Source organism: Misgurnus anguillicaudatus, chromosome 21, assembly GCF_027580225.2.
Source record: "Misgurnus anguillicaudatus chromosome 21, ASM2758022v2, whole genome shotgun sequence".
NCBI lineage: Eukaryota > Metazoa > Chordata > Actinopteri > Cypriniformes > Cobitidae > Misgurnus > Misgurnus anguillicaudatus.
The window spans coordinates 1197056-1224482 of NC_073357.2; the positions used below are offsets into that span (position 1 = coordinate 1197056).

General features: G+C 40.1%; 1 protein-coding gene across 2 annotated transcripts; it reads right to left on the reverse strand.

The window, feature by feature from the left end:
• Positions 1-1580: 1580 nt before the first annotated feature.
• On the reverse strand, positions 1581-27163 carry LOC129455418 (E3 ubiquitin-protein ligase TRIM39-like). Of its 2 annotated transcripts, XM_055220177.2 has the most exons (9): positions 27074-27163; positions 25377-25473; positions 17218-17454; positions 16497-17053; positions 16112-16207; positions 9828-10061; positions 3117-3258; positions 2606-2632; positions 1581-2514 (listed from the first exon to the last, which is right to left on the reverse strand). In XM_055220177.2, exons 2-9 carry the CDS (start codon positions 25417-25419, stop codon positions 1976-1978), a joined length of 1875 nt encoding a protein of 624 aa, XP_055076152.2. In that variant the 5' UTR covers positions 25420-25473; positions 27074-27163; the 3' UTR covers positions 1581-1975. The 2 variants fall into 2 exon arrangements, with proteins under 2 accessions (XP_055076152.2, XP_055076222.2); XM_055220247.2 differs by lacking the exon at positions 25377-25473 and having other exon boundaries at positions 27074-27146.
• Positions 27164-27427: the final 264 nt, after the last annotated feature.

A 27427-nucleotide genomic window follows, 5' to 3' on the forward strand; every position in this document is an offset into this window, starting at 1 on the left:
CGGAAATAAGTTGTGGTTAAATATTGTCACTTTTTTCTACAGCGTAAAACACACCTGTTTTAAAGCTTTAACGTGTCTTTAAAAAGCCAGTTGCTACTTGCTAACAAGTTTCTAACTGAACTAAAGACATTGTCAGGGACATTAAACATCATCAAGCTGAACTCACACTCACTATTCTGCATTTACAGTCTCACGTTTGTGCAATTTGTAGCTTTAGATGGCAGACCTGAAACCTCCAGACAGGTGTGCTGATACAAGTTGGAGATAATCTCTGCTAACATCTACTTGTGCTATTATATAACTGGTTTCACTGCACAACATGAATACACAGCAAAAAAAATGTATACTGTATTTTCAAATTTGATTTTAAATGTACTTCAAAATATAAAAATAATATCAATTAAAATATGTGTGCTGAAATAAATATAAAAAATATGTTTACAATATTTATTTTTCACCTATATATTTTTTGGCATTTATATTCACGTCACATTGGAAGAAAATCTTTGTATGTATTTTTTAAAAAGGTTGAAAAAGGTTGCATACTGTGGAGTTTTCTTCTGTAACCAACCAACCCAACCGACCCATTAAAATTTAGTCAACCAATCCTCTGCTCTTTGACAAACTACTGTGTGGGGGGGATATAAACACATTTCATACAAACATCAGGTTTATATTCCTTTATTTGTATATGTAGGTATATTTGGTTTGCAGTGAATGAGGTCATAAATCTTGAAACATGCAAACAACACAACAGTGCTCAGCGTAATAAATATGAGAAGAGTGCTGTTGTTAATTCCCGTCACCGCTAAATTAATTGCATGAAATATAAATAAAATATAAACCATAACCTTTTAAATAAAATAAACAAATAGATATAGATAGATGATAGATTAACTGGGTTAACAAGTGCAGGAACAAAGTTGTATATATATTGCATTGTTCTGAACTGTGGGACTATAAATCTTCATCCAGATGGATGCTAAAAATCACCAAACAGAAAAAGCTCAAATTCATTGTACACTCCCTTACAAAAATTAACCATGGTTTTATTGTTGTAAAAGTGTAGTAACCATGGTTTTTTGGTGCATTGATTACTATCAGCAAAACCATCGTTTAACTACACTAACCATGGTTTTTTTTTGTTTTAACTGTAGTAAAACCATGGTTAATTTTCGTAAGGGCTATACAGTTATCTGTAACTGTCTGGTGTTAAACTGTGATTTTCAAACAAAAACGCTAGAGAAAAAGCATATGAACAAAGTATATTAATATAAATGTTTTAAGGATATTCCTTCAAGTATATTTAGATGAGAAGTTCAGTGTTTCCAAACTTTTAAATAGTACTGTGTCTTTACTTTTTGGCAAAAGCTATTTTAAAATCAAATGTATAAATATATAAAATGCATAATACCCCATCCACTGTGATATTTGATACTAAATAATTGTCATTATGTATAGCCTGATCTCAAGAATTTCCGCGGCATAGTCACGGAGTTTTTGCTGATTTTTCCGTGGATTCTCGCGGATTGGTTGCTCAACTGTATTTTCCTATTTTCTTGCCATTGTCGCTTGGTTTAGGGTTAGATTTACATAAAATGGCATCCTTACCCAAACCCAACTCTAACCCCAATGCCAGGTGACAATTGATTAAAGTTTAGAAAATATAAAAGAATACATCAGAAAGAATAGTATAAACCAATACTTAAAGTAACATACTAACGCAAACACCAAATCTAACCCTAAACCGAAGCGACAATGGTTTACAAATAGGAAAAAGCAGTTGAGTAACCAATCCGTGAGAATGCCATGGAAAAGAAAGTCTGTGGCAGGGCCACGGAAAAATGCAGAGATACATGAGAATGCCACGGAAAAATTAGCAAAAATTCCGTGACTATCCCACGGAACTTTGTGAGATCATGTTGATATATATATATGTATGTGTGTGTGTGTAGTGGGGTGTTTACTGTATATGTTATATTGATGGATTAAAAGAAGAAACTATCATTGGATCTGAATTTTTGACATTTTTGTTGGGATGAGGGTTAAAATACGGACGGATCGTTTCATTGAATCTACACTGAGTGAATGTGTAAATGTGTGACTGATCGTCCATATTGTAGAAGGAGATGAGATCGTTCTCATAGTCGACAAACACTCCCACCTTCTTAGGTTTGTTGGAGAGATGCAGGTGAACGGGACGATCTTCAAAAGCTCCATACGTGTTTGGATCACAGAACACAATGACCCAATAACCCTCACTGGGTTTGTAGGAGACTTTTCCTCTCCTGTTTGCATTTTCTCTCACTACGCCCAGTTCCCAGCCCGTTGTCTGTCCCACCTCCACTAACCAGAATGCTTTTCCAGATGTGATCTGAAGGTTTCCCAGGACACCATCCAACAGATTGGGGCCACTCGGGATGTCATGAGCGTTTGCTTTGCCTCTTACAGCTTTGCAGTCTTGAGACACTTCCAGAGTTGGATGTGCAGTTTTTTTATCCAGCATCAAGTCCACTGTGGAAAGAGAAGAATCTCACTTAAAGAAAAGTTTGAGAGCTTCATAAATCAACATAATAATTCAGGAATTCATTTTTTATATTCTTACCTAAAAACCTCTGAATCCTTATCATTTCTGCAACAAAATGTTAAGAGATTTTATTCTTACAAGAACTGTGACAGTGATATGACACAGTGATGATAATAATAATGATACATTTATCAGATATAATATTAAACCCAAATATACATTTACATTTATTCATGTAGCAGATGCTTTAAAAAACTTTAGTGTGTGTGTGTGTGTGTGTGTGTGAGAATGATTTTTGATTAGTTCATTAATGATAATAAACCCACATTATACTCAAATTAACAGATTCATAGTACATTTATTTCATGCTTTAACAGTTGACTTCAACTGTACCTAACTTTTTTAAACATTTTAGCTAAGCAGCAATGAAACATTGTCACCTTATAAATGGCTATTAACAGCCTGCATTACTACAGTAAAAGTTTGATTTTGAGTTTGTTTGCACCCCCCCTCCAATTTTTTTAGCAAAAGCTGCACTAAGTAAACCGCACTGAATACATCACTACTGTCAATCATCATCATCTCTCACCATAGTAGCAAAGATTCTCCAGCTGAGTCCTTATAGAAGTCAAAACAGGTGCAGTTATATTTCTCATGGAGCTAAAGTTTAGTTTAGTGTCAATAGAAACTCTCAAATCATCTATGAATTCAGCAGGCACAGATGGATGTGACTGAAAGAGAAACAAAAACATTACAACATTACATGGATATGTTATAATTTTCAATATATATATTATTCTCACTGCAGTTGACAAGTCGGGCTTCCAGGAAAGCAAAACTTGGATGTACCAGCACAGAATCCTGCTGAGGCTCCTTTGACCCCTTCTCATATATGAGGGACCCATGACGATGGTGGAAGCAATCAGTCAGTTTCTCTGGAGGTGGTTAGGGCTCCCACGGTCTCTAAGTAACATCGCCCTATATGGCCATTCCACCAACTGCAGCTTACCATCAGCAGCTTGTCTGAGGAGTTCAAGGTCACACAAAGTCTCCACAGCTGGAATTGGCATTAAGGCAGGAAGGAAGTGGAGGGCTCGGGCATGGCATCTTGGTTGGCAGCGTGGCGAGGGGGCGTGTAGGCCTGGGCAGTTTTCCTTAGTTATGATATGACAAAGCAAGAGGGAGAGAGAAACGTCTTTTGGTCCAGGACGAGGTGTGGGCAGAAGGGGAGGAAGATCGCCTGCCAAGATGGCTGATATGAAACAGCAAGGCACCTGGACCAGGTGGGAGAATGGCGAGCAGTGCAAGGTCACCTGGGCAGAGTTGTGGAGCTCTGAACCATGGTGCATCAAGTTCCTCATAAGTTCAGTGTACGATCTTCTACCCAGCCCATGCAACCTTCATGACTGGGGCTTAGTAGATTCACCAGCATGCCAGTTGTGCCAAAGGAGCAGTCCACTGGAGAATATCCCCAGCTGCTGTCCAAAGGCTTTGGGGGAAGGACAGTTTCGCTGGCGACATGACCAGGTCCTCAGGACTCTGGCAAATACAATCACCACAGCGATTCAGAGCAGTAAGGGCCAGCATCCCTCCAAGCATACCATATCCTTTGAACTAACTTATTTATGTTCATGTACAGAGTAAAACAACTTCTTAAGGCCATTAGTCAATTGGCCAAAAGTCATCCCACCAGTCAACCAACCAGAGCACAAACTGGATATCAATCCACCCAGGTGGATTGAGGTAGAACAAACCGTGCATAGAGCAAGGGCCTCCAGGTTGCCAAAAAGGAGGGAACAGATCTTTACATGGTGTTCCTGGATCTTGCAAATGCCTTTGGCTCAGTCCCTCACAACCTCCTCTGGACAGCCTTTGACTACTTTAAAGTCCCAGCAGCTCTCACAACCCTTGACAAGGCCTCTTTCAAGGACGTCCAACTCTGTGTGACAACAGCAAAGTACACAACAGCTTGGCAAAACCTGCAAGTGGGAATCATGGCCAGCTGCACCATCTCCCCACTGGCATTCACTCTGGCAATGGAGGTCATTATTCTGGCCTCTAGATGGACATTTGGTGGCAGCAAATAAGAATAGGGCTGAGGCTGCCGCCAGTCAGAACCTACATAGATGACCTTACACTTCTCACCACGACCAAGGTTTGCACTGTACACCTATTAAGTAAGCTCCAGGAAAAAATTGAGTGGGCTTGCATGATGATCAGTCCAGAAGTATCTCCATCATCAAGGGGAAGCTATCAGACCACCGCTTCCACATTGGCGAGGAACCCATCCCAACTGTCTCCGTGAAGCCAGTGAAGAGCCTAGGTCATTGGTATGATGCCTTCCTTAAAGACAAAGAGCAAGTAGAGCAGCTTAGGAAGGAGGTAGCCAGTGGTCTGGAGAACATCGACAGAACCCTGCGTCCGGGCAAGCTGAAGCTCTGGTGCATGCAGTATGGACTACTTTCACGTCTCCTGTGGCCACTAACCCTCTATAAAAGAACACATAAGCCAATGAGAAACCTAAGCCAATGGTATGCCGAGGACCCTGCATGCCCTCTATACCCAGGTTTAGCAACACTAAGCAACATCTTAGTGGGATGCAAGATCAGCCTCACCAGGCACAACCAGGTGCTGAAGTGTCTTGCTGTAGTGATGGAAAGTCGACGGACAAGTGTGAATGCCCTTCCTCCCCATCATCCCAGTGGCAGCCAACACCATTTGTTCGGGAGGGTGAGGGTCAAGCCAACCTCACCACCATAAGATCAGACTCTGATCAACTGGGCAGAGCACTGTTGGCAGACTTGAACAAGAAACTCTGCTTCTCAGCTGAAATTGCAGCTACCGACCTGTGACCAGACCTTGTCATGTGGTCAGCCTTGCTCAAGCTTGTCTACATCATCAAGCTCACCGTGCCCTGGAAGGGTGCAGTGGAGGAGGCCTATGAATGGAAAAGGCTGAGGTAAATGGTAAATGGACTGCATTTATATTGCGCTTTTTAAAAGACCTATGGCCATCCAAAGCGCTTTACAATTTTGCCTCACATTCACCCATTCACTCACACATTCATACACTGACGGCGGTGTCAGCCATGCAAGGCGCCATCCAGCTCGTCGAGAGCAGCTGGGGTTAGGTGTCTTGCTCAACCTACATGAACCACTGAGCCACTGCTGCATTAACTGAATTTGCAACCGATGTGCAACAACAAGGCTGGAATGGGAAGGTACGCCCAATGAAAGTAGGTTGCAGAGGGTTTTGTAGCCACCTCAACACCTGTGTGGAAGAGGGAAGCTAGTGGCTGAAGAGAGAAGACTCCACCTGGGTCTTCAAGTGAGTTGATGGCACCTAGGGAGTGAACCTGGGATGCTGGGATTCACTGCCGAACCCTCTGGAGTTGTAGTGGGCCTATCAGCGAAACACCCAGGAAGAAGGGCGCCCACTTGTCAACCCTAAGGGTGCCATCACTCAATTGACCATCCCACGGAGTCTCAACGATGGCTCAGGTAAGTATTAAGGGATATCAAGATCAAGTCCTATACAATAGACCAGTGTTATTGGGTAATTGCGGTAGATAGTTTGCCACCGTTTGCCACTGAACCTGTATTACAGACGACAGTGGGGTCTCTGGCCTTAGTCAAACGGGTTGGCATGCATGGTTGGGTTGCGGTGAGATCTTGGCGTTTTCTTATGGTCTTGTGTATTGCGGCAAATAGTATGCCTTACAGAACCATTTGCCACTGAACCTGCATTAATGACGACAGTGGGGCTTCTGGCCTTAGTCAAAAGAGGTTGGCGTTTATGGTAGGGGAGTTACGAGAAAGGAGCAACATCAGGAGATGGAAGGGCTGAGGAATAGTGTGGCAGAGGGTCAATGAATTGACCATCCCACAGAGTCTCATCTGTGCCTCAAGTATTCATTAAGGGATGTCAACATCAAGTCCTATACAACAGATCTTAGATGACATGGGGTATACCCATGTCTAAATTCTAATAATTAAAGAGATAGTTCACCCAAAACGAAAAATTCTGTCATCATTTGCTCACTCTCATGTTGTTGCAAGCCTGTATGGATGTCTTTGTTCTGATGAACACGAGGGAGGATGTTTTGGGGAATGTTTGTAACCAAACCGATCATAAGCCCCAAATGAGTCAAAATTTGTCTCAAATGTAACTCTCTGTATATGAACTCAAAGCTGTTTTGTGAATGAAACTCATAATCAAGCTGTAGTATGAATCACTGTCCTAATATTCAGTATAACAGCACTCTCTAGTAGTTATATAATGATCATTCTGTCAAAATATGATTTATGACCCCCTGTCATGTTTTGACAGGCAGTCCCAACCCCTATCAATCAAAAACTGTACACGTTGGACAGTTTTGAGTGATGTTTTTATGTTTTTATGGTGTCAATCAAAGTGTGGTTTTCCTTTTTGTGTCTGTTAGTTGTCATGCAATTGTTTGTCCTTTTTATTGATGTGTCAAGTGTTTCAAAAACCTTGATGATTAAAATAAATGTAATTCTGTCCACCTGTGAATCACTTTACGAGCTCCGCAGATCTTTTTACGCGTCACGCTCTATTGTTCACGTGCATTAAAGATTGCACACGCTGGTAGTGACAAAGAATGTGTGTCGGGTGCGTGTTCATATCTGCCGTTTTAAAAGAAACTTGTGGCACAGTTTTATCTCATCTTCTGGTTTGGCTTCATTAATGTCTCCTAAACCCAACTGTGTGTTACACACAAAGCCCCATGATGTGTAAAATAAATATAATTCTGTCCGCTTTGACAGAAATAAAGGTTTATTTTAGATTTAGGTATCATTACACAGACCTCACTCAGATCGTGATTAAAACACGTCCATGCATGTTTGTAGGTGAAGCACCCATACATATTTTCATATTTGCAACTAAACTTTTGTTTGTAACAAGTTTCTTTTAAGTCAAAGTGTATAAACGGTTTGCGTGCGCGGCCCCTTTAAGACCGTGCGCATCCCCTTTAAGCCCGTGCGCGTCATGAAGAGACTCAGGTAATTGTGAAGGGAGCTGTGAGGAAGCGCTACGAGCCGTTTCAAGTTCAAGTGTGTGCGTACATCAAAGAAAGTGAGTTATTAACAATATAAATATTATACAGAGCATGTTTATGTTGCAGTTTTGCGGGATATCACCGTTAGGTGATTTAAACTTGAGTTATTGAGCTTGTTTATCGAGTGTTAATGTATGCGCGATCCTCCGTGCATTTCCCGCCATATCGAGTTTATTGTTTGATTTATATTGCTATTTTGCTAAGTTTTAACACATTGTTAGTTGCTGTTTATATTAGTATGTGTATTTGTATTGCATATGATTGTAATAGAAATGTTTAAGTTGAGCATTTAGATAAGATTTGATATATTTTACAGTTATTACTTCACCCCCATATTGTTAATGCTACTGTGTGGATAATATAATTTATTCCTAACTACATTTATAAGTACTGGGCTGTATTATTCTGTATTATTGTGTTTTGTATAATTTATCATATCTTATGTATATCTGTTTTGTGTTTTATTTGTACAGACCACACATATACAAACCCTCCTTTCTTCAGTAAAGTTTAATAAATATCTGAATGGTGCTTGACTCAATTCTTGGACTCTAATCGGTTCACCAGGATAAAGTGTACCTATCCAACAATCCTTAAGTCAGTTTAATTTCCAATCCAACACAAAGAATCCTGCATTTAGGGTTGTCTGTGTGTGTGTGTGTCTGGTAATTATCACGGTAAAGATAGGAATACCAGTATTTTTCTGTCCTTGTGGGGACATTTTGAGGTCCCCATGAGGAAACAAGCTTATAAATCAAACAGAATGATGTTTATTGAAAATGTGAAGTAGCAGAAAGTTTTTTGTGATGGTTGAGGTTAGGGGAAGGGGTTGCCAACCATTTGATTTCAGGGGTGCTAGTGTATTGTCTACCCATCCAAAAGTCTGAATGACATAACCCTATGTGTTAACCCTTTGGGGTCTGACCTTTTTGGGACACTGGCAGAGGCACTTACATGCTCTTACATTTGGTCTTTTTCATTTGCTTTAAACATATTAATGGCATGTGTCTCACAACACTGCATTCAGCACAAACTGGGCTACAATATTATATGAGCTACATGTATCTACTTGTTTGTATTTTTGAGAGAATAATGTTTATGCGTGGTTTTTAGAAAAAGCTGAATTAAGTCACTGATATAAGTTCACCAAACCCATACTAAACATGTTTTTACAAGACTTTTCTAAACAGAATCTGAGTCTAGAGTTTTTTCTTTAAAATTATGTGAAAATCATTCTGCCTACTCATTCACATAAAACAATATATTGACTTAGAAATTGTAAGACACTTTTTGTTTAGAGGGGCTGTATGCGAGAGGGTTGATTGTCAGCTGAGCAAACAAAAGAGTGCATAAAAGAGTCAGGTTCAGTTCAACAGCCTTGGACACAAAGCACTGTGAAAATGCTGATCTCCGGGAAGTACTTCGACTCGCCTGAAAAATTCGTTCCCCTTCTCCCTCTCATAATGGTTCAGTTGCAAATATGAAAATGCGTGTGGGTGCTTCACCTACAAACATGCATGGACGTGTTTAAATCACGATCTGTGTAAGGCTGTGTAATAATACCTAAATTATAAAATAAACCTTTATTTCTGTCAAAGCGGACAGAATTAAATTTATTTTACACATCATGGGGCTTAAGTAACACACAGTTGGGTTTAGGAGACATTAATGAAGCCAAACCAGAAGATGAGAGAAAAAATGTACGACAAGTTTCTTTTAAAACGGCAGATATGAGCACGCCCCCGACGCACTATTCTCTGTCAATCTTTAATGCGCGTGAACAATAGAGCGTGACACATAAAAAGACTTGCGGAGCTCGTGAAGCGATTCACAGGTGGACAGAATTAGATTTATTTTAACCATCAAGGTTTTTGAAACACATCCACTGAAAACCCCTGCTGAGAAGGAATGCGGGGCTGTGGAGGAGAGAGACATTGTCCATAAATATGACAACCAGAAAAAATCTCTGCACAAACACAAAAAGAAAAAACACACTTTGACACATCGTAAAATTACGGTCATCCAGACTGTCGGCTAAAAACCATAAAAACGTCACTCAAAACTGTCCAACGTGTACAGTTTTTGATTGATAGGGGTTGGGACTACCTGTCAATACATGATTGACAGCGGGTCATAAATCATATTTTGACAGAAAGATCCTTATACAACTACACTTTCTTATGTGTAAAAATACTTTAATATACAATATTAGTGTCTGACCTGGAGAAAGAGGATGTCATCTTCTTCATTCTGAGTTTGATTCAGATGGTTAATGGTTTCTCTGTGCCGTAAATTTTTTCTTTGTATCTGCTGTGTCTTCTCTTCCATCTCTCTCTCCAGTCTCCTTCTTGCATCCTCTAGAGGAGCAATCAGCTCATTCTCAGCTGTCTTTACAGCATCCATCACTGCAGCAAACACTTTGTTTATCTGTTTCTGCTCTTTGCTCATCTCAGCCTGTGAAGAGTAGAGGAACAACTGATGATTCTGTGTGACCTATACATTCAGAAAGTCACATTGGAAATCTGTTTCTAATCGCACAACTAGTTTTTATTCCCCAAGCAGCTTTAATGGACATTGTCAGATTTGCAAGCATCATTAAAAAACACATCTGTGTAGCTTTATGTACTGTAAAGATGGCTGACAGGGAAAGATGGTGGGATTCTTCTTCATTAGCATCTTCATACTGTACAGTGAGATACGAATGGGAGCGTGAGTGTCTTTCGAGAGAATATTGTACAACATACAATACAATGCAAAATGTATTAACCACCTTTGGCACAGATACAGATATGGTGGCAGCCATGTTGGTAACAGAGACAGGAATGGTGGCAGCGAGAGAATCTATATGCAAGGAAGTTTATTAAAATCCCAAAAGGGCAGGCAAACACATCCAAAAGGGTAATCCAAAAGCGTAATCCAAAATACAGGCAAAGGGTCAAAATCCTAAACATTTAACATGTATACAACAGGAAACAAAACAATGAAACAGAATGCTCGGTAATGCAGCTACAACTAACAAAACTTCACAAGGTGTGATGGTGAATGAACAGGCTTTATACTAACAAACAGGAAGTAAACAGTGAAGTGTGACATGACATGATTTCAAATATTAAAGAGCCAGTAAGATGACAATTTTAAGCATCCTATCACTCTTTATAAGTCCCGGACAACAGGTTTAAATGCATGCAAGGTCAAAAAACACTGTAATTTTCTCAAAATATAAATTTAAAATTACCCCATATTAACGACGGCAGTGGGGCCTCTGGCCTTAGTCAAACGAGTTCTGTTTCCGTTTCTAAAATCATCAACTATATGTAATACACTTAACCAACAATAGTTAGCCTGTCCGGAACCGAGCTGACTAAAACCACATTACTGTGTGACACTTGTTTTCTATGTGAACGGCCCCTACGCTAATAAGATTTTGTTTCTCTCTCCCTGTCTCGTCCTTGATCCCGAGGACGAGACAAACAGATCCAGTTCCAGTACATGTGAAAGTCGGCACACAACTGATCTACTAGCTGTTCTTCAACGTGATGTCCAGCTGATGCCTGTCCAAAGACCACCGGCAGAACCCGCTTAATCTCCGCTTAATCTCCGCTTAATCTCCGCTTAATCTCCTTCCGTTTCAATGTGTATATATATATAACTCCCAAGGGTTTTTTCCTCCTATGACTTTTTTTACTTCCCCGGCTAAAATTCCGGGTTTTTTTTCTCCTAGGGGGTTTTTCAACCCGGGGAGGCAGCCTTTTTGGGCTTAACTTCTATACGTTACATTAGTAATACGTTTGCTTATAATGTTGATTTATAGCCGTAGCTAATTTAACTGCTTGTGCTACCGTTTATTATGTTGTGCTATCTGTCGATTTTCTGTGTTTTTCACTGCATCTATTATGTAAAGCTGCTTTGATACAATTACCAAATTGTGAAAAGCGCTATATAAATAAAATTGAATTGAATTGAATTGAATTTCTCAGAGATCCCCAAACGATTCGTGTGAAGCCATTCAACGACTCAGCCTGCCTAAACCCCACCTTTCAGTAGCCTACTCTGCTCTGATTGGTCAACTGACAGAGTGTCTTTGCACACAATGCACAGATCACAGATCAGTCTCACAGACCACAGATCGGTGGCACAGACCAACAACAGTGCAACATGTATTGACCTCGTGCTAACATGATTTACTGAGAAGACATTGTCAACATCAATACACATCATTCATCATTAATCCAAGCAATAAAAACGACGATTGAAACTAACATTTTACACTAATTTAAGCATTTATCTAAACTAACCGGGTCATAGCAAAACCGTAAATAAGCATGCATTAGCCGTTTGCTAACGTTACTCTCTGACAGTAAATCAACAGTTTAAACACACAACATCCTTCATCATTAATCCAAACAATACAAACGACGATTGAAACTAACAATTTTACACTCATTTAAGCATTTATCTAAACTAACCGGGTCATAGCAAAATCCGTAAATGAGCATGCATTAGCTGTTTGCTAACGTGACTCTCTGACAGTAAATTAACAGTTTAAACACACACCATCATTCATCATTAATCCAAACAATACAAACGACGATTGAAACTAACAATTTTACACTCATTTAAGCATTTATCTAAACTAACCGGGTCATAGCAAAACCGTAAATAAGCATGCGTTAGCCGTTTGCTAACGTGACTCTCTGACAGTAAATTAACAGTTTAAACACACAACATCATTCATCATTAATCCAAACAATACAAACGACGATTGAAACTAACAATTTTACACTCATTTAAGCATTTATCTAAACTAACCGGGTCATAGCAAAACCGTAAATAAGCATGCATTAGCCGTTTGCTAACGTGACTCTCTGACAGTAAATTAACAGTTTAAACACACAACATCATTCATCATTAATCCAAACAATACAAACGACGATTGAAACTAACAATTTTACACTAATTTAAGCATTTATCTAAACTAACCGGGTCATAGCAAAACTGCTTGCTATCGTGGCTCTGACAGTATATAAGTTAGAGTTTAAACAACGATATCATTCATCATTAATCCAAGCAATAAAAACGCCTATAGACATTTTACACTCATTTAAGCAAGTATGTAGCTATAATCATACTTACAGGTTGTGGTTAGGAGACGCATGTTGTTCCAAATAAAGTGGGTACTGAACCATCTTTCATTGCCAAACGTCTAAATCCCTCCGTTAAAAATTACCACTGATTCTTCACAGCCAGACACGTTTATAATATCCCTCCTTGAAAAAGTCTCCTTTGGTAGTGAAAACAACACAAGCTGAAAACACAGCGTGAGCTGATGTTTACACTCACACACTAGCTAGCTGTGGGCGGGTCATAGTTTTCGTTTCTACCGCAGGCAAGGCTGTAGGCAGAGATTAGTATCTCATGTGACGTGGATAAGTTCGTGTGACGTGGATAATATCAGGAAGAAGACTCACTCCCTATAACGACTCGTTTCAGCGATTCAGAGTCGACTCCCTGCTTTAGAAGCCAATAACTTTATTAATCGTGCACTTTTTGGTTCAACTACTTTACACGTTGTTTACATTGATGGACAGCTACACGACACACTGCAATAAAGGTTAGTTTCGATTTTGGATCTGTGTGGCTCTTTAAAGACCAGAAACTAGAACATGACTTCAAAATAAAAGACCTATCAACAGAACCCAAGACAAAACCATGACAGTAAGTTTCTATTAACTTTAACTATTCACTTAATATTTTTTGTGATTTTTTTTACATTGTATTATTTGAGTAAATGTTGGCAAAAAATTGGCAGAGTAATGTTTTTTGATTACCAGCAGAGGAAACTGCCCGTCCGAATAATTGGTTTTGCTTGATTTATCATTCTTTAATTGGAAGCAACCAATCAATTTTGTCAAAAGTGTTTGGCAGATGCTAAGTGTTAGCTGTATGGCCTGCCTAAATCTTGTGTTTATCATTTTGTTTGTGTGTGTGTGTGTGTGTGTGTGTGTGTGTGTGTGTGTGTGTGTGTGTGTGTGTGTGTGTGTGTATGCAGTGGCAGTTCTAGACAAATTTCACTAGGGGGGCCAAGGAGGGGCCAGTGTTTTACCAGAGGGGCACATAAAAAAACGGCAAGAAATTATATTTAAAGATTATAGGGGCGGTTACAAGAATTAGTTTAAGACAGGACTAGGCCTTAGTTTAATTAGGAAATATAACTAGTTTTAACAAACATGCCTTACTAAATACATTACTTGTGTGCATTTTGAAGCAAAACAAAGGGCACTGGTGTATTTTAAGATATGGCATTGCAAGTGGTTTTCAGTTTGGACAGCTCTTACATTTATTTTAGTCTAGGACTAGTCTAATCCCTTTCCGGGAAACTGCCCTGTAAACTTTATCTTACTTTACAATCATATAAATCTTTATTTAATACAAGAGTGAGTGCAGGTGCAAAAGGGGAGCTGGGCTCTTTTCTTAAGCCCCCCAACCGAAAATCATGCAAGCCTACTCAATAAACTTTATGAAATGCAAACTTTTATAAAGACAAACGTTTGTTTTAGTTTACATATAAACACACATTGCTAGACAGTTAGGGACCACAATCTAATCAGTATTTAAAATAATATTTATTTTAAATTGTAAACATTTTTATATGACACATTTAATTATATTCCTCCAATTTTATGCACGTATATGTAAGAGCATAATTACAGCGCTTTTTACAATGTGTAAACTTTAAAAAGTTAGCGAGATGTTGGTTTTGCCGGTTGTTGATGAGTAACAGCTGTGAATGATCACCGCGCTTAAGCAGCCACGTCACAGGAGAACAAGTGAACAGTGTCCCAATGTCAAGTGAGTTAGAGTCCTTACCAGTGCCCAAACCTGCATACACATTCTCAACATCGGGAAATTGGGAACGAATTAGGGTTGCCACCCATGTCTGATAAAAAACCTGGACATATCGATGACCCGGCCAATTGGTTTGCTCGTGTAGTCTGGTGTAAAATGTGTCTTATATTTTCGCTTTTGGGGCAATCTCCCTCTGCCATGGCGCTCCTGTTTCTAGATACACTGATTATTTTGGTTCGGGAGAAGAGATAAAAGCCCGCCCACACTGACAATTGATTGGTTGATGTCCTGAAACAGGCCAATCAGGAAGCTCTCTGTCTTACATGGGCTAAATGAGGCAAACACACACACAGACGCAAGGTCTCCCTCTCTGCCGTGCGCGCGTTAAATTTCATATTCACATAGCGTTTCAAAAACCGGGACATTCAGGGGTGGCCAGGGACTTGTCTACAGAGGCACGGGCCACCCTTGGCCTCCATGTAGAACCGCCACTGTGTGTGTGTGTGTGTGTGTGTGTGTGTGTGTGTGTGTGTGTGTGTGTGCGTGTGTGTGTGTGTGTGCGTGTGTGTGTGTGTGTGTTATAGGAGTTGCAGGCCTTTGAGAGCAGGGCTGAAGTCTTTATTTTGATGGTGGTGTGGTTTCCTCAGAGTGCTGTGACTAGTTGTTTGCACTGGAGTTTTTGGCTGGTGTGAGTGTGCAGTGCAACTAGCAGCTCATTCACACAGCACTTTGGTCCCAGAAAATACCCATAAAATCGGCAGACAAGCTTCTGTGTAAAAACAAACACGTCCCGTAAATGTTCTGGGATTGCTCACGGAAAGAGGACTTAGTTACTTTGCCGTAATACACCCGGAAAGCCCTCAGTGTGAACAAGAAGCAGAAACAATGCCGTAAGCGGCGTTTCATAGTGAGGACGAGTGTCATGACAACATGAAGTTATGGTTCAGCTCTTTAAAATTAGGGGTTTACATGCAGATTAACATTCACAACAAAAAAGTCTGCAAACTGGATTGAAGCAGATACCAGGTAGCTTGTCACTCTCCGTGCTGAAGCATATTACCAGCATATAAGCATCTATATCACCAGCATATAAGAATAGCACATCACGCACTCATATGAGTTTATAATAAACAAAAATGCATGCGCGTCATCACAACAAGATATATTGTTCAGCCCTTTACAACAGGGTTTACTGTACATTAACAATCACGATGAGAAATATCTGCAAACTGGACTGAAGCAGATATCAGCTAGCTTGTCACTCTCCACGCTGAAGCGGAGATCATTCAGCAACGTGACTTTCTGTAATGTCTGTGTGAAAAAGGCTTGGAAGTAATGGCCAATAAAGCCAGTCATTTAGCCCAGGCTGCAGCTCCTTGTTACCATCTGTGTACCATCAACAATCTCTGGACCATCTGTGTATTTGTGGTCCCACTTTTGCAGTGAATGCATCTTAAATCTATTTAGTGTCATTAAAAGTGAAATAAACATTTTTCTACTTTTATACCAGTACCTTTGTTTCCATGGTTTATTTTGCCACAAAGTGCTGATCTGCTTTTAGGTTATGGTCAAACAAACTGTATGTACTTGACGGTGAGATGCAGAAACTAACATACCTAACATAAACTGTGATGAATGTAAACATATGGGTTACTTACTACAGTGTTTCTGACCGTATTCTTAAGGTCTATGATTTTTTTCTCTCCCTTTTCAATCACGCTCTCCAACTCCACACTAGTCATTTTCTGTTTGGCCTGTAGAAACACACACAATTTAAATAGTTGATTATGTATACGCTGCCACACAATACACAATAAAAGTGAACTAAACTAAAGAGATACTTTCTTTTGACACAGTATAATCTTTTATATATGTAAAGGTAATTAAAAATTAGAAGAATTGTGGGTAGTAATCTAATCCTAAACTACTTTGCCCAGTACATGGTATAATGTAGGTGGTTCAAGTAAATGGTAAATGTCCCTTGAAAATTAAATCCAGGGGCAAATATTACCCACCGTGTAATTGGCTATAAAAGTTTAATACCTCTCTCCTCTTTCTCTCTGTCTCCACAGGTATGACATCTACACCAGGTGTCACACATAAAGCACAGATGCAGCGTTCGTCTTGGGTGGAGTAGAGCTCCAGAGGTCTGCCGTGGACACTGCATGCTCTCTCTTCCAATCTCTTCACTGGTTTTACCAGTTTATGACCCCTCAGCCTCTCCATAGTCTGATGCGGCTTCAGATGACACTCACAATATGAGAGTAAACAGGTCAAGCAGGACTTCACAGCTATGAATGGACAGAGGTTGCAAGGAATCTCACCTTTATTACTAGTGTAAGGGAGACTCAGGTCATCCATCTGTGCCTGCAGAATAGCCTCATGGCACAGAGGACACTCCCGATCACCCCGATTGTCTACCTGCTGATACAGACAGGTGTTGCAAAAGGTATGTCCACAGCTCTCGGTGACTGAATCTTCTTTCAGTTTTTTGCACATGGAGCACTGAAGTTGGTTGACGATTTCTGCAGCTTTTGTGACTTTAGCAGACTTTAGCTTTTGTGACTGCAGCTTTTCTGTGTTAGCAGTTAAACCTGAGGCTAATTATAATAATAACAACAACATTATCATATAATTATCATTTTAATAAAAAACATATGTAATGTGCAGTAGCAAAGATTTTCTATGTGGTTGTTAGTGTGTTTCTAGAACTTCACAGCTATGAATGGATGAATTCCTTCACAGATGTCCCAAGGGATCTCACCTCTTTCATCTGTGTTAAAGTGACTCGGGTCATCCATCTCCACCCTCCTAGGAGCCTGAGGGCAGTTAGGACACTGAGGATCGCTCATCTTTACGAGCTGATCCAGACAGCTTCTGCAAAAGGTGTGTCCACAACTCAGAGTGACTAAATCTTCTGTCAGGTTTTCACACATGGAGCACTGAAGCTGGCTGGCAGTATCTGCGGCTGTAGCCATCGTGATTGTGTCAGAAGTTAAATCTGAGGTAAAAAAAAAACATAATACAAGGTAATAAGAATAAAAATATAAATTTAGGGGCTGTACACACGGAGACGCGTATCACTGTATACGTACAGTCTTGTTCAAAATAATAGCAGTACAATGTGACTAACCAGAATAATCAAGGTTTTTAGTCTTTTTTTTATTGCTACGTGGCAAACAAGTTACCAGTAGGTTCAGTAGATTTTCAGAAAACAAATGAGACCCAGCATTCATGATATGCACGCTCTTAAGGCTGTGCAAATGGGCAATTAGTTGAAAGGGGAGTGTTCAAAAAAATAGCAGTGTGGCATTCAATCACTGAGGTTATCAATTTTCTCAAGAAACAGGTGTGAATCAGGTGGCCCCTATTTAAGGATGAAGCCAACACTTGTTGAACATGCATTTGAAAGCTGAGGAAAATGGGTCGTTCAAGACATTGTTCAGAAGTTCAGAAGAACAGCGTACTTTGATTAAAAAGTTGATTGGAGAGGGGAAAACCTATAAAGAGGTGCAAAAAATGATAGGCTGTTCAGCTAAAATGATCTCCAATGCCTTAAAATGGAGAGCAAAACCAGAGAGACGTGGAAGAAAACGGAAGACAACCATCAAAATGGATAGAAGAATAACCAGAATGGCAAAGACTCAGCCAATGATCACCTCCAGGATGATCAAAGACAGTCTGGAGTTACATGTAAGTACTGTGACAGTTAGAAGACGTCTGTGTGAAGCTAATCTATTTTCAAGAATCCCCCGCAAAGTCCCTCTATTAAAAAAAGGCATGTGCAGAAGAGGTTACAATTTGCCAAAGAACACATCAACTGGCCTAAAGAGAAATGGAGGAACATTTTGTGGACTGATGAGAGTAAAATTATTCTTTTTGGGTCCAATGACCCAAAACACACTAGTAAACGGGCAAAGTCTTGGTTCCAAACCAACAAAATTAATGTTATAGAGTGGCCAGCCCAATCTCCAGACCTTAATCCAATTGAGAACTTGTGGGGTGATATCAAAAATGCTGTTTCTGAAGCAAAACCAAGAAATGTGAATGAATTGTGGAATGTTGTTAAAGAATCATGGAGTGGAATAACAGCTGAGAGGTGCCACAAGTTGGTTGACTCCATGCCACACAGATGTCAAGCAGTTTTAAAAAACTGTGGTCATACAACTAAATATTAGTTTAGTGATTCACAGGATTGCTAAATCCCAGAAAAAAAAAGTTTGTACAAAATAGTTTTGAGTTTGTACAGTCAAAGGTAGACACTGCTATTTTTTTGAACACACCCCTTTCAACTAATTGCCCAATTGCACAGCCTTAAGAGCGTGCATATCATGAATGCTGGGTCTTGTTTGTTTTCTGAGAATCTACTGAACCTACTGGTAACTTGTTTGTCACATAGCAATAAAAAATATACTAAAAACCTTGATTATTCTGGTTAGTCACATTGTACTGCTATTATTTTGAACAATACTGTATAAATTTGTTATCGTATTGGCGTTTCTTCCACATGGATCTGGCATTTTGGGAGACTGAATCCGCTATTTTTTTAAACCGGGTCCTAAAGTGGATAAATCTGAAACCGATACCCTTGCGGTTTCGTCTGTACAGCCAATCCGTTTATTTTGTGAAGCGAAAACGTCATCACATCACGTGTCGGAAGCGTCGCACGTAACAGCAACAACAATAACAGCGGACTATGTGATTGTGTTCTTGCTACAGAAGCTAATAAAGCCTACTAGCTTTATTACAGCAAAATCTATTGCTTCTATGCAATTGTGGTGACCAACAAGCGATAATGGACAACACCATACATTGGTTATGCGCATGCTCAAAGTCTTCTTCTCCGTGTATAGTGTATATCTGTGGCAGAATTACAGTGCCCCATACTGGTCCAGCATATATACTACACCGCTTTCAGTCAGTTTCAGTGGTTTCGTGTTCGGATAGGGAATGCACCGGCTTTGTGTGGACATAGCCTTAAAGGGGTCATGAACTGGGAAATTTAATTTCTTCAGAACTTTTTCCCCAACACCAAATGTACTGGACATCAAACTGCAAGGACACAATTTTTATTCTAACGTTTTATACATAAGTGTTATCTCTGTGGCTCACTGGTTTAGTCTACAAATATTCACCATTCCTGACTCTCGGTAATGTGTAAAAATTTCCATCACGATGAATTATAACAAAACTAGACTTAAAAGGCCAATCTGGTTATTGAATAAAAAAATTCAAAAGTGCAGTTTGTGTGGTTTCTGTTTTTATTCAGAAAATGTAGCATAGGGTGAGGAAATTAATGAGTGAGGGACATCCCAGACAAACTTTAGTTTTCTCCCAAGGTTTAATTAGTCACTTACTTTATAAACCACTCTGGTTTCAGTTGTATTTGTCACGTTGGGAACCAGGAAGGAGACTGGTAAGTAGAAAAGTTCTTTATTTAAACACACACGGAGATAGAGAGTAAACAGGTGAGTATAGATTATAGGCAGTTCATATGAGCACTTAGCTGAGTGGATAATAATGTCTTTATTGTAGGTGAAGCTGAGCAGACGGGATCGGAAGAAGAGCATGCGATATTCCAGGTAAGTGAGGCAGGTAAGTCTAGCATACTGTGATGAGACCAGACGAGGACTGAGTGTGAAGGTGAGATATTTAAAGGGGTATGGTGATTTCACACAATTGACTTATCTGTATAGCGCTGTCTTCACTGTTCTAAAAACAGTCTGATATCTTCCTTGTTCTATGAAGTCCCTCCTTCAGAAATACGTATCGAGTTCTGATTGTGTAGTTTGTTTAGTGTGTTGTGATTCAATAGCAGCTTAGCTTGCCGTTAGCTTAGCTGGCGACTGACGTGTTCCTGTGGGCGGAGTTTAGTCAAAAACTCTTTTATTGACGTCATTAAATCAGGAAGTAGAGGAATGTAGTCCAAACTGGCTGTTTGCTGTAGGCTTAGAAAAGAAACTTCTGTTAAAGAAAATATATCGCCTGGCCGTGAACTTTGAGTTTTATCATTTTACAAGTATTACTTATGCTTTAACAGCAACATTACACACTAACTAAAGTTTGAGAAATGGGATCAGGAAGAACGTGACCTTTAATGTTTCATCTTGTGAATGGGAGAGGCACGTTACATTCTATTGTGATGGTCATGACCCCTGTATGTACTTACATTAGTCTAATGTAACCACTATACATATATACTGTAGCCTGGTTATATAGGGTGATTACAGTGGTACGCACTCGTTTTCTGAGAGTAATCAATGAGATTTTCTAAGAAAAGTATCCATATTTCAGACTATATAAAATGTAATAACTAGCTTCCGGTAATGAGTTTTAGCGTAGTGAGCATCAGTTGCCATGGGAATGTTGCCCAATGACTCACGTGAAACATTTGAGGAAGCTAGTTACTATTATTTATAAAGTTTAAACTATTATAAAGTACTCCGTCAGAGCACTTCTTCAGAACAGCGGCGAGCAGCCAGCACTTTAATGCGCAGCTTATTAATACCAACAAATGTGAACAAGTTGTTATTTCTGGCCAGAAACATCGAAATTTAAACATGGTCTGTGTAACGTTATATATGTGTGTATATACATATATATCTCTCAAGGGTTTTTCCCTCCTAGGACTTTTTTTTATTTCCTCGGCTAAACAGCCCGGGGTTTTTTTCTCCTAGGGGTTTTTTTACTGCGGGGAGGCAGCCTTCTTGGGCTTAACTTAGCTTCCTCTTCTAGACGTTACATTAGTAATACGCTGCCTTATAATGTTGAGTCATAGCCGTAGCAAATTTGACTGCTTATGCTATTGTGTATTATGTTGTGCTATCTGTCGTTTTTCTGTGCTTTTACTGCTTCTATTAATGTAAAGCTGCTTTGAAACAATTAAGTATTGTGAAAAGCGCTATATAAATAAAGTAAAATTGAACGTTATGTAAATCCTGTGTCTCGGTCTGATTGTTGTTTCCTTTTTCTTGTTCTTGACCTTTCCTGAATTCTGGGTTTATATTTTAAACTGCTGCTTCAGTGCAGTATAGCCACAGATCTATTTAATAAAGAGCACAATCTCCTGAGACAATAATTCATTCATTTTTGTACAAAATTTTAAGTTTAATGTAGAGTCTTAAAACATGAAAAAACACAAGATTCTAACAATGTCAAGATCAGATGCCTGACAGGGTATTGTGTGTGTGTTTATTTCCAAAATATTTTCAAAATAAAGAAAAACAAGACAAAGCTGTGCAGTTTGTTTTTGTGTAAGTGTCACAAGCCAGGGGCTGGCTGCTCGTGGTTAAGCCACGCCCCTTCTCAACTTCCACCTCAAGGAGGTCCCCAAAACCAACCCAATGACCAGACAACAACGAGGACAGGTAAGTATAAAAAATATTCTTTCTTTATTTAAATAGTTAAAATGTACGGGGACTTGGGGAAAGGGGAATTAAAACTAAAATCAGGCTCTGCCCTCCAGGGGGCCACGGCCGAATGAATGACAGAGGGTAGGGGGGGGGGGTTTGCGTCTGGGAACTGGCTCCCGCCTCTGGTTCCCTCTGCCCGTGGCGCGCTCCTCTTCCTTCCTGGAGGCAGAATAAATCACAATCAGTGTTGGTATGGACTTTTCTTGTCCGTGTACCTGTAGACAGCGCACGGCGGTTCGCCGCCTATTTCCCACAGCTCCTTGCTCGTTGACTCACTCTCCTTCCCTGTTTTCTCTCTCTCCACAGACTACAGCTGGGACACGGGGACACGGTGGATCGGTCTCAACGGGCTCGCTCACCTCTTCACCGACTGCAGCCTCTTGGTACATATGGTTCTCCTTCCTAGCTCATTCCTTTAACACTCACACTTGTTCTCTCTATTCCTTCGCAGGTGACAGCTGGGACACAAAAGGCACAGTGCATCGACTTTCAATGGTTCTCTCACCTCGTCGCTGACTACAGCTTCGGGATAGGTATGACTCTCTTCACAGCTCGGTATCTTAGCGTTCATACTAGCTCTCTTTCCCTGCACAGACGACTCTGCGCTGGTTACAGCTTCAGGGTAGGTATGGCTCTCTTCACAGCTCAGTATCTCGGCGTTCACGCTGGCTCTCTTTCTCTCCACAGACGACTGCTGGGACACAGGGACACAGTGAATCGTTTTCAAGGTTTTCTCTCACCTCTGCGCTGGTTACAGCTTCTGGGTAGGTATGGCTCTCTTCACAGCTCAGTATCTCAGCGTTCACGCTGGCTCTCTTTCTCTCCACAGACGACTGCTGGGACACAGGGGCACAGTGAATCGATTTCAAAGGTTTCTCTCACCTCTGCGCTGGTTACAGCTTCTGGGTAGGTATGGCTCTCTTCACAGCTCTCACGACACACTCCTCTTCCCTGTTAATCAGCAGACATAACAGGTTATATGGTATTTTACAGGGTGGCGGGCTTACGCTGGCTGGCTACGCAATACGTTGACTGGACAGTGGTTTCAATGGGACGCCGGGGACCAAGACCATCTCGGCGAGCTCGTTGGTTTACAGAGGGGCGAGAACGTCACGCCGGCACACCGGGTCGAGCGCTACCCTTTCCTCGAGACCCGTTGGTCAATCGAAAACTGGACCGGGACGCCCTTTCGTCGAGACCTCGGGGCGGCGGATCTCTTTCGCCTCTAACTCTGTGATAATGGAAAAGACACAGGTAAGGTAACAATATTATGTGTGATACTCACACACACCGCCAACCGCACAGTTCTTCACCGCCACTCCAAAACACAAGTCCGCCAAGCGTTGGCTGCGAGGAGTACTTCGAGATGCCACACCGTGATTTTTAAGACTGAAACACACTACAGCATAATCATATACAGGTTTTATCTAGGGCCGCTTTCCTCTTCGTCGTCCCGAGACGAGTGACTGGAGGCGGGGTTACGTCTGACAAGACACAGCAATCTCACTGCAATACACAGCATTACACAGCACCACTTCAAGTGAAAATTTCTACATCCAAAGACTCACCCACCACGCTCAGTGCACACAATAGACACCCGTCTTCCTTCACTTCGCTCTGGGCGAGAATATGGAGATGGTAACACGGCCTAGTGTTTGTTTTTCGTCACTGTAGCTGCTTCAACACAAGGACCCTTCGGCTCACCCACCACGCTGGTTCAGGGGTAGGGCCACTCACTCTCTCTTGAAAACACTCAAAACGACATACAGGTCAAGTACATGCAAAACACCTCCTTCACGGGATCTTGTTACTCACAATTACTGTACTTCCTTCGTCCTAGGTTGACTTCACACTGCAATAACTCCAGATGCATAGACAGGGCGTTTTCCAGCCACCAACACCACTTTTCCACAGGTGTATACTCACAATGGTAAGTTTCCTCTTCCTTCGTTTCTCTCATCCAGCGCCAGTATCCGTCTAATATTTAACCTATAAGGTCTTCGATATCTTCATCAATGTAGATCTACGATCCAAACGAGAGAGAGAGCAAGTACAACAATCCAAATAGCGTATCCGGCGAGCCCAACTCAGCGCTACGATACACACCAACAAACAGGGATAACATCAGCGATTTCGGGGTGCTCCTTTTAAAAGATCCACGGCTTGCCTTCCTTTCGCCTCCTGTGGCTCTGTCCTCTTTCCGCTCGCTTCAGCGATCCCCGGATCAACAGAGCCTTCGGGCTCTTCAAAAGGTGCGTGTCTTTGTTTGCCTTTGGCAAAGGAGCTTCCCCCGTGTCAATCGCCTCTCGTGTACATCGCTCCTTTACTTGTGTTCCTTTAGAGCTATTTATGTGTCTCATCAACCCCCAGCCTCCAATCACAGTTTGCTTTATTGATGATTCACACCTGTGGCTCGTAAAGCCCTGATAGCATTGCCCTGGAAACCAGGAAGTAAACTGGTGCAAAAAAAATGTCCGTGCGGAACCTCTCCTCTCCATTTTTGGTTCCGCCCGAAGTCACCCTGTGACATAAGTTTATGAAAAAAGTGATTGGAACACAATTGTCTGTGATTCTAGAGCAGGGCTACTCAAATCTTACCCTGGAGGGCCATAGCACTGCATACTTTAGCTCAAACCCTGATCAAACACACCTGAGCAAGGTCACTAGACAATTCAATACTTCAGACAGGCTTTAAAAAACGCCAGATGTACCTATCTCAGCTATGCGGATGATACCCAGCTTTACATCTCCTCTCATCCTAGCGAAACTCACCAGTTCTGTAAACTAACAGACTCTATTAGCGATAGTGACTGGATGGCAAATAACTTCCTTATGCTAAACTGCAATAAGACAGAGATACTTATTATTGAACCTAATTGCTCCAAACATAATATGTCAGATTATAAGTTGCCCATAGATGGTTGCACTGTGGTGCCATCCTCCACAGTCAAGAACTTAGGTGTGATGTTCAACAGCAATCTATCTTTCGATAGTCATATCTCCAACGTCTGCCCCACAGCATTCTTCCGTCTTAGAAATATCTCAAAAATACACCATATGCTGTCTGCATCAGACGCAGAGAAGCTTATTCACTCTTTTATGACCTCAAGAATAGATTATTGTAACTCATTACTCGGGGGATGTCACGCAAATCGGATAAACAAGCTTCAGCTGGTTCAAAACGCAGCTGCAAGTGCTTACTCAATCTAAGAAGTATGACCACATAAGCCCAATTTTGGCATCTTTACATTGGTTACCAGTCAAATATCGCATACAATTTAAAATATTGCTGAACACACATAAAGCCTTAAATGAGCTAGCACATTCGTATCATAGAGAATTACTTTTCAATCAAAAGTGATTTATTTTTAAGGATGTTTATACTTTTTTACATTCAGGACAATGCCAGTGGTATTTTGGAAATAGTTTTTGGTAAGTGAAAAATGCATAGATGAAATTCTAAAAAGAAAGTTAAACTCTGTATTTTATGCTATGCAAATGAGTTCCTCACAGTGACGAAAGGTGGACCACATTCTGTGGGGTTCCTCTGACATCAACAGCCAATCACAGTCCCGCAACAGGAAAGTGCCAATATGCAAACTCCTTATCTGAAAATGATAAAGGTACCTTTTCGTGAACAGTACTGAGTGAAGTGAAAAATTGTCCTACCTTTAAAAAATGTATCACGCTATTGTACTATATAACTCTTTGAAACCCTTAGAGACATTAGTAACTTGTATTATGCTGTATAACCTTGAAAACTACTAGTAACCTGTACTTTATTTTTTTACTATGTACACCAAGTATTATATATGAAAAAAGCATTGTAACCCCTGAGTTTGAAAAATATATGCATGATAAATTACATATTGCATGTTTAAAAATTACAACTACACAATATTGTATTAACGATTTATTGAGAGAGAAAAACATGTATTGGAAAGAATAATGCATTTAACATGTAAAAGATGAACAGAAGAAGAAACAAAGGGCAAGTTACCATCAGATGGGATGTTTTGCAAACACATTGAAGAAGAGGGCAGACACAGAATAAAGAAATAAAGGCATATTTATAGATCTCTCTTCAAGGCCTCCCCTAAGGACTGTGACGTCACCAGCGGGGAATTTGAACCTGGCAACTTGTCTATAAAAGGATGAATTTTTGACGAGTCTGACAGAAACACGTCCGCCATTTCTCTAGTTTTCATAGTCTGCAGCTTGATTACTTTGAATTAGGGTGTTAGACTTTATACTTTTTTTTACCTAATTGGAAAAAACTATTTTTGTACTATCACTAAATTGTATTGATAAAACTTATTATCAATACAATAAGAAACTTAGCTGTAATGAACGACCAAAGGAGGATGTCTCCTGACCGATTGTTGTGAGTATAACTTATTACTATTAGAAACGAAAACATTTAGCCATAAATTCAACTCTTCTATTCTCTATTCTTTGCACTTTAGTTTTCACCTTTACTATCCTTTAGTATTTTAGTATCCATTAGTAGTGTTTCTAGTTATTCTTGTTTATCTTTATATAATAGATTTATCATAATACAGTAAAAGGCTTTACAGGTTAGCCAAAATCACACAAAATCCCTCAAATACATTAGTTGACAAACTCCCTCCAATTGACATATTTTTGTATTTGTTGAATGATATATTTAGATCATACGTATTGTTAAAGTAAAATTCCTTAGCTGGTGCCTCAAGGTAAAGGAGGGAGGGACACACACACACACACACACACACACACACACACACACACACATAACCACATTCAAGGTGAAAGTCACCTCTAATGTCCTGTGTATGGCATATTACCAAATTGGTGCCCCGTGTGAAAATCACTACATTAATTGGTGCCAGTGTTAAGATCACAACATCAACATTTAAATGTTACATGTTCCTTTAACTTAATGAGAATATTAAACAAGTTTAAGGGTGGTTCTTAGAACAAATTTTTGTTAGCTTGGTGATCTTTCAGAACACCATCTAGAAATATTTGACATGCTTGAAAGTCAACAAATGCATACTGATATCTTAACATTTTAATAAATATAAATATGTACATTTTAAGGATATCTTTAAATGTTTTTGGGCAAATCACTGACACATTTAGAATGCCACTAAAGTGTGAGATTAACTGCCGTATGTACCATATTTGTACTTTAGTAATAGTGATGCATAAATAAGTCATATTTACCTTTTCAAATGTGTGTGTTCTCCTCTATAGGCTATGCGGTGTCTGCTTTCTTTATGATTCCTTTAGGTTTCATTTCTTTGCAGTATCCGCCCTCTCTAGTTTTCTAAAGATGAAAGCCACACCCTAATATTCACAGTCAGGGATGGTTCTAGGGTCAATGTAAATCCGGGGCTTAGCCCAGAGTCATCCATGCATGTGTCAAAAATACACTTTTACTAAAACATGATAAACATGTTTGTAAATGGTATTGTTTTTGCAAGATTAATTTTTTTATTGTGCTTTTTGAAATAACAATGTTCCACTGAGTTAAACTGAGAACACTTTACACTGATATTAATGAAAATCTGTTACTCA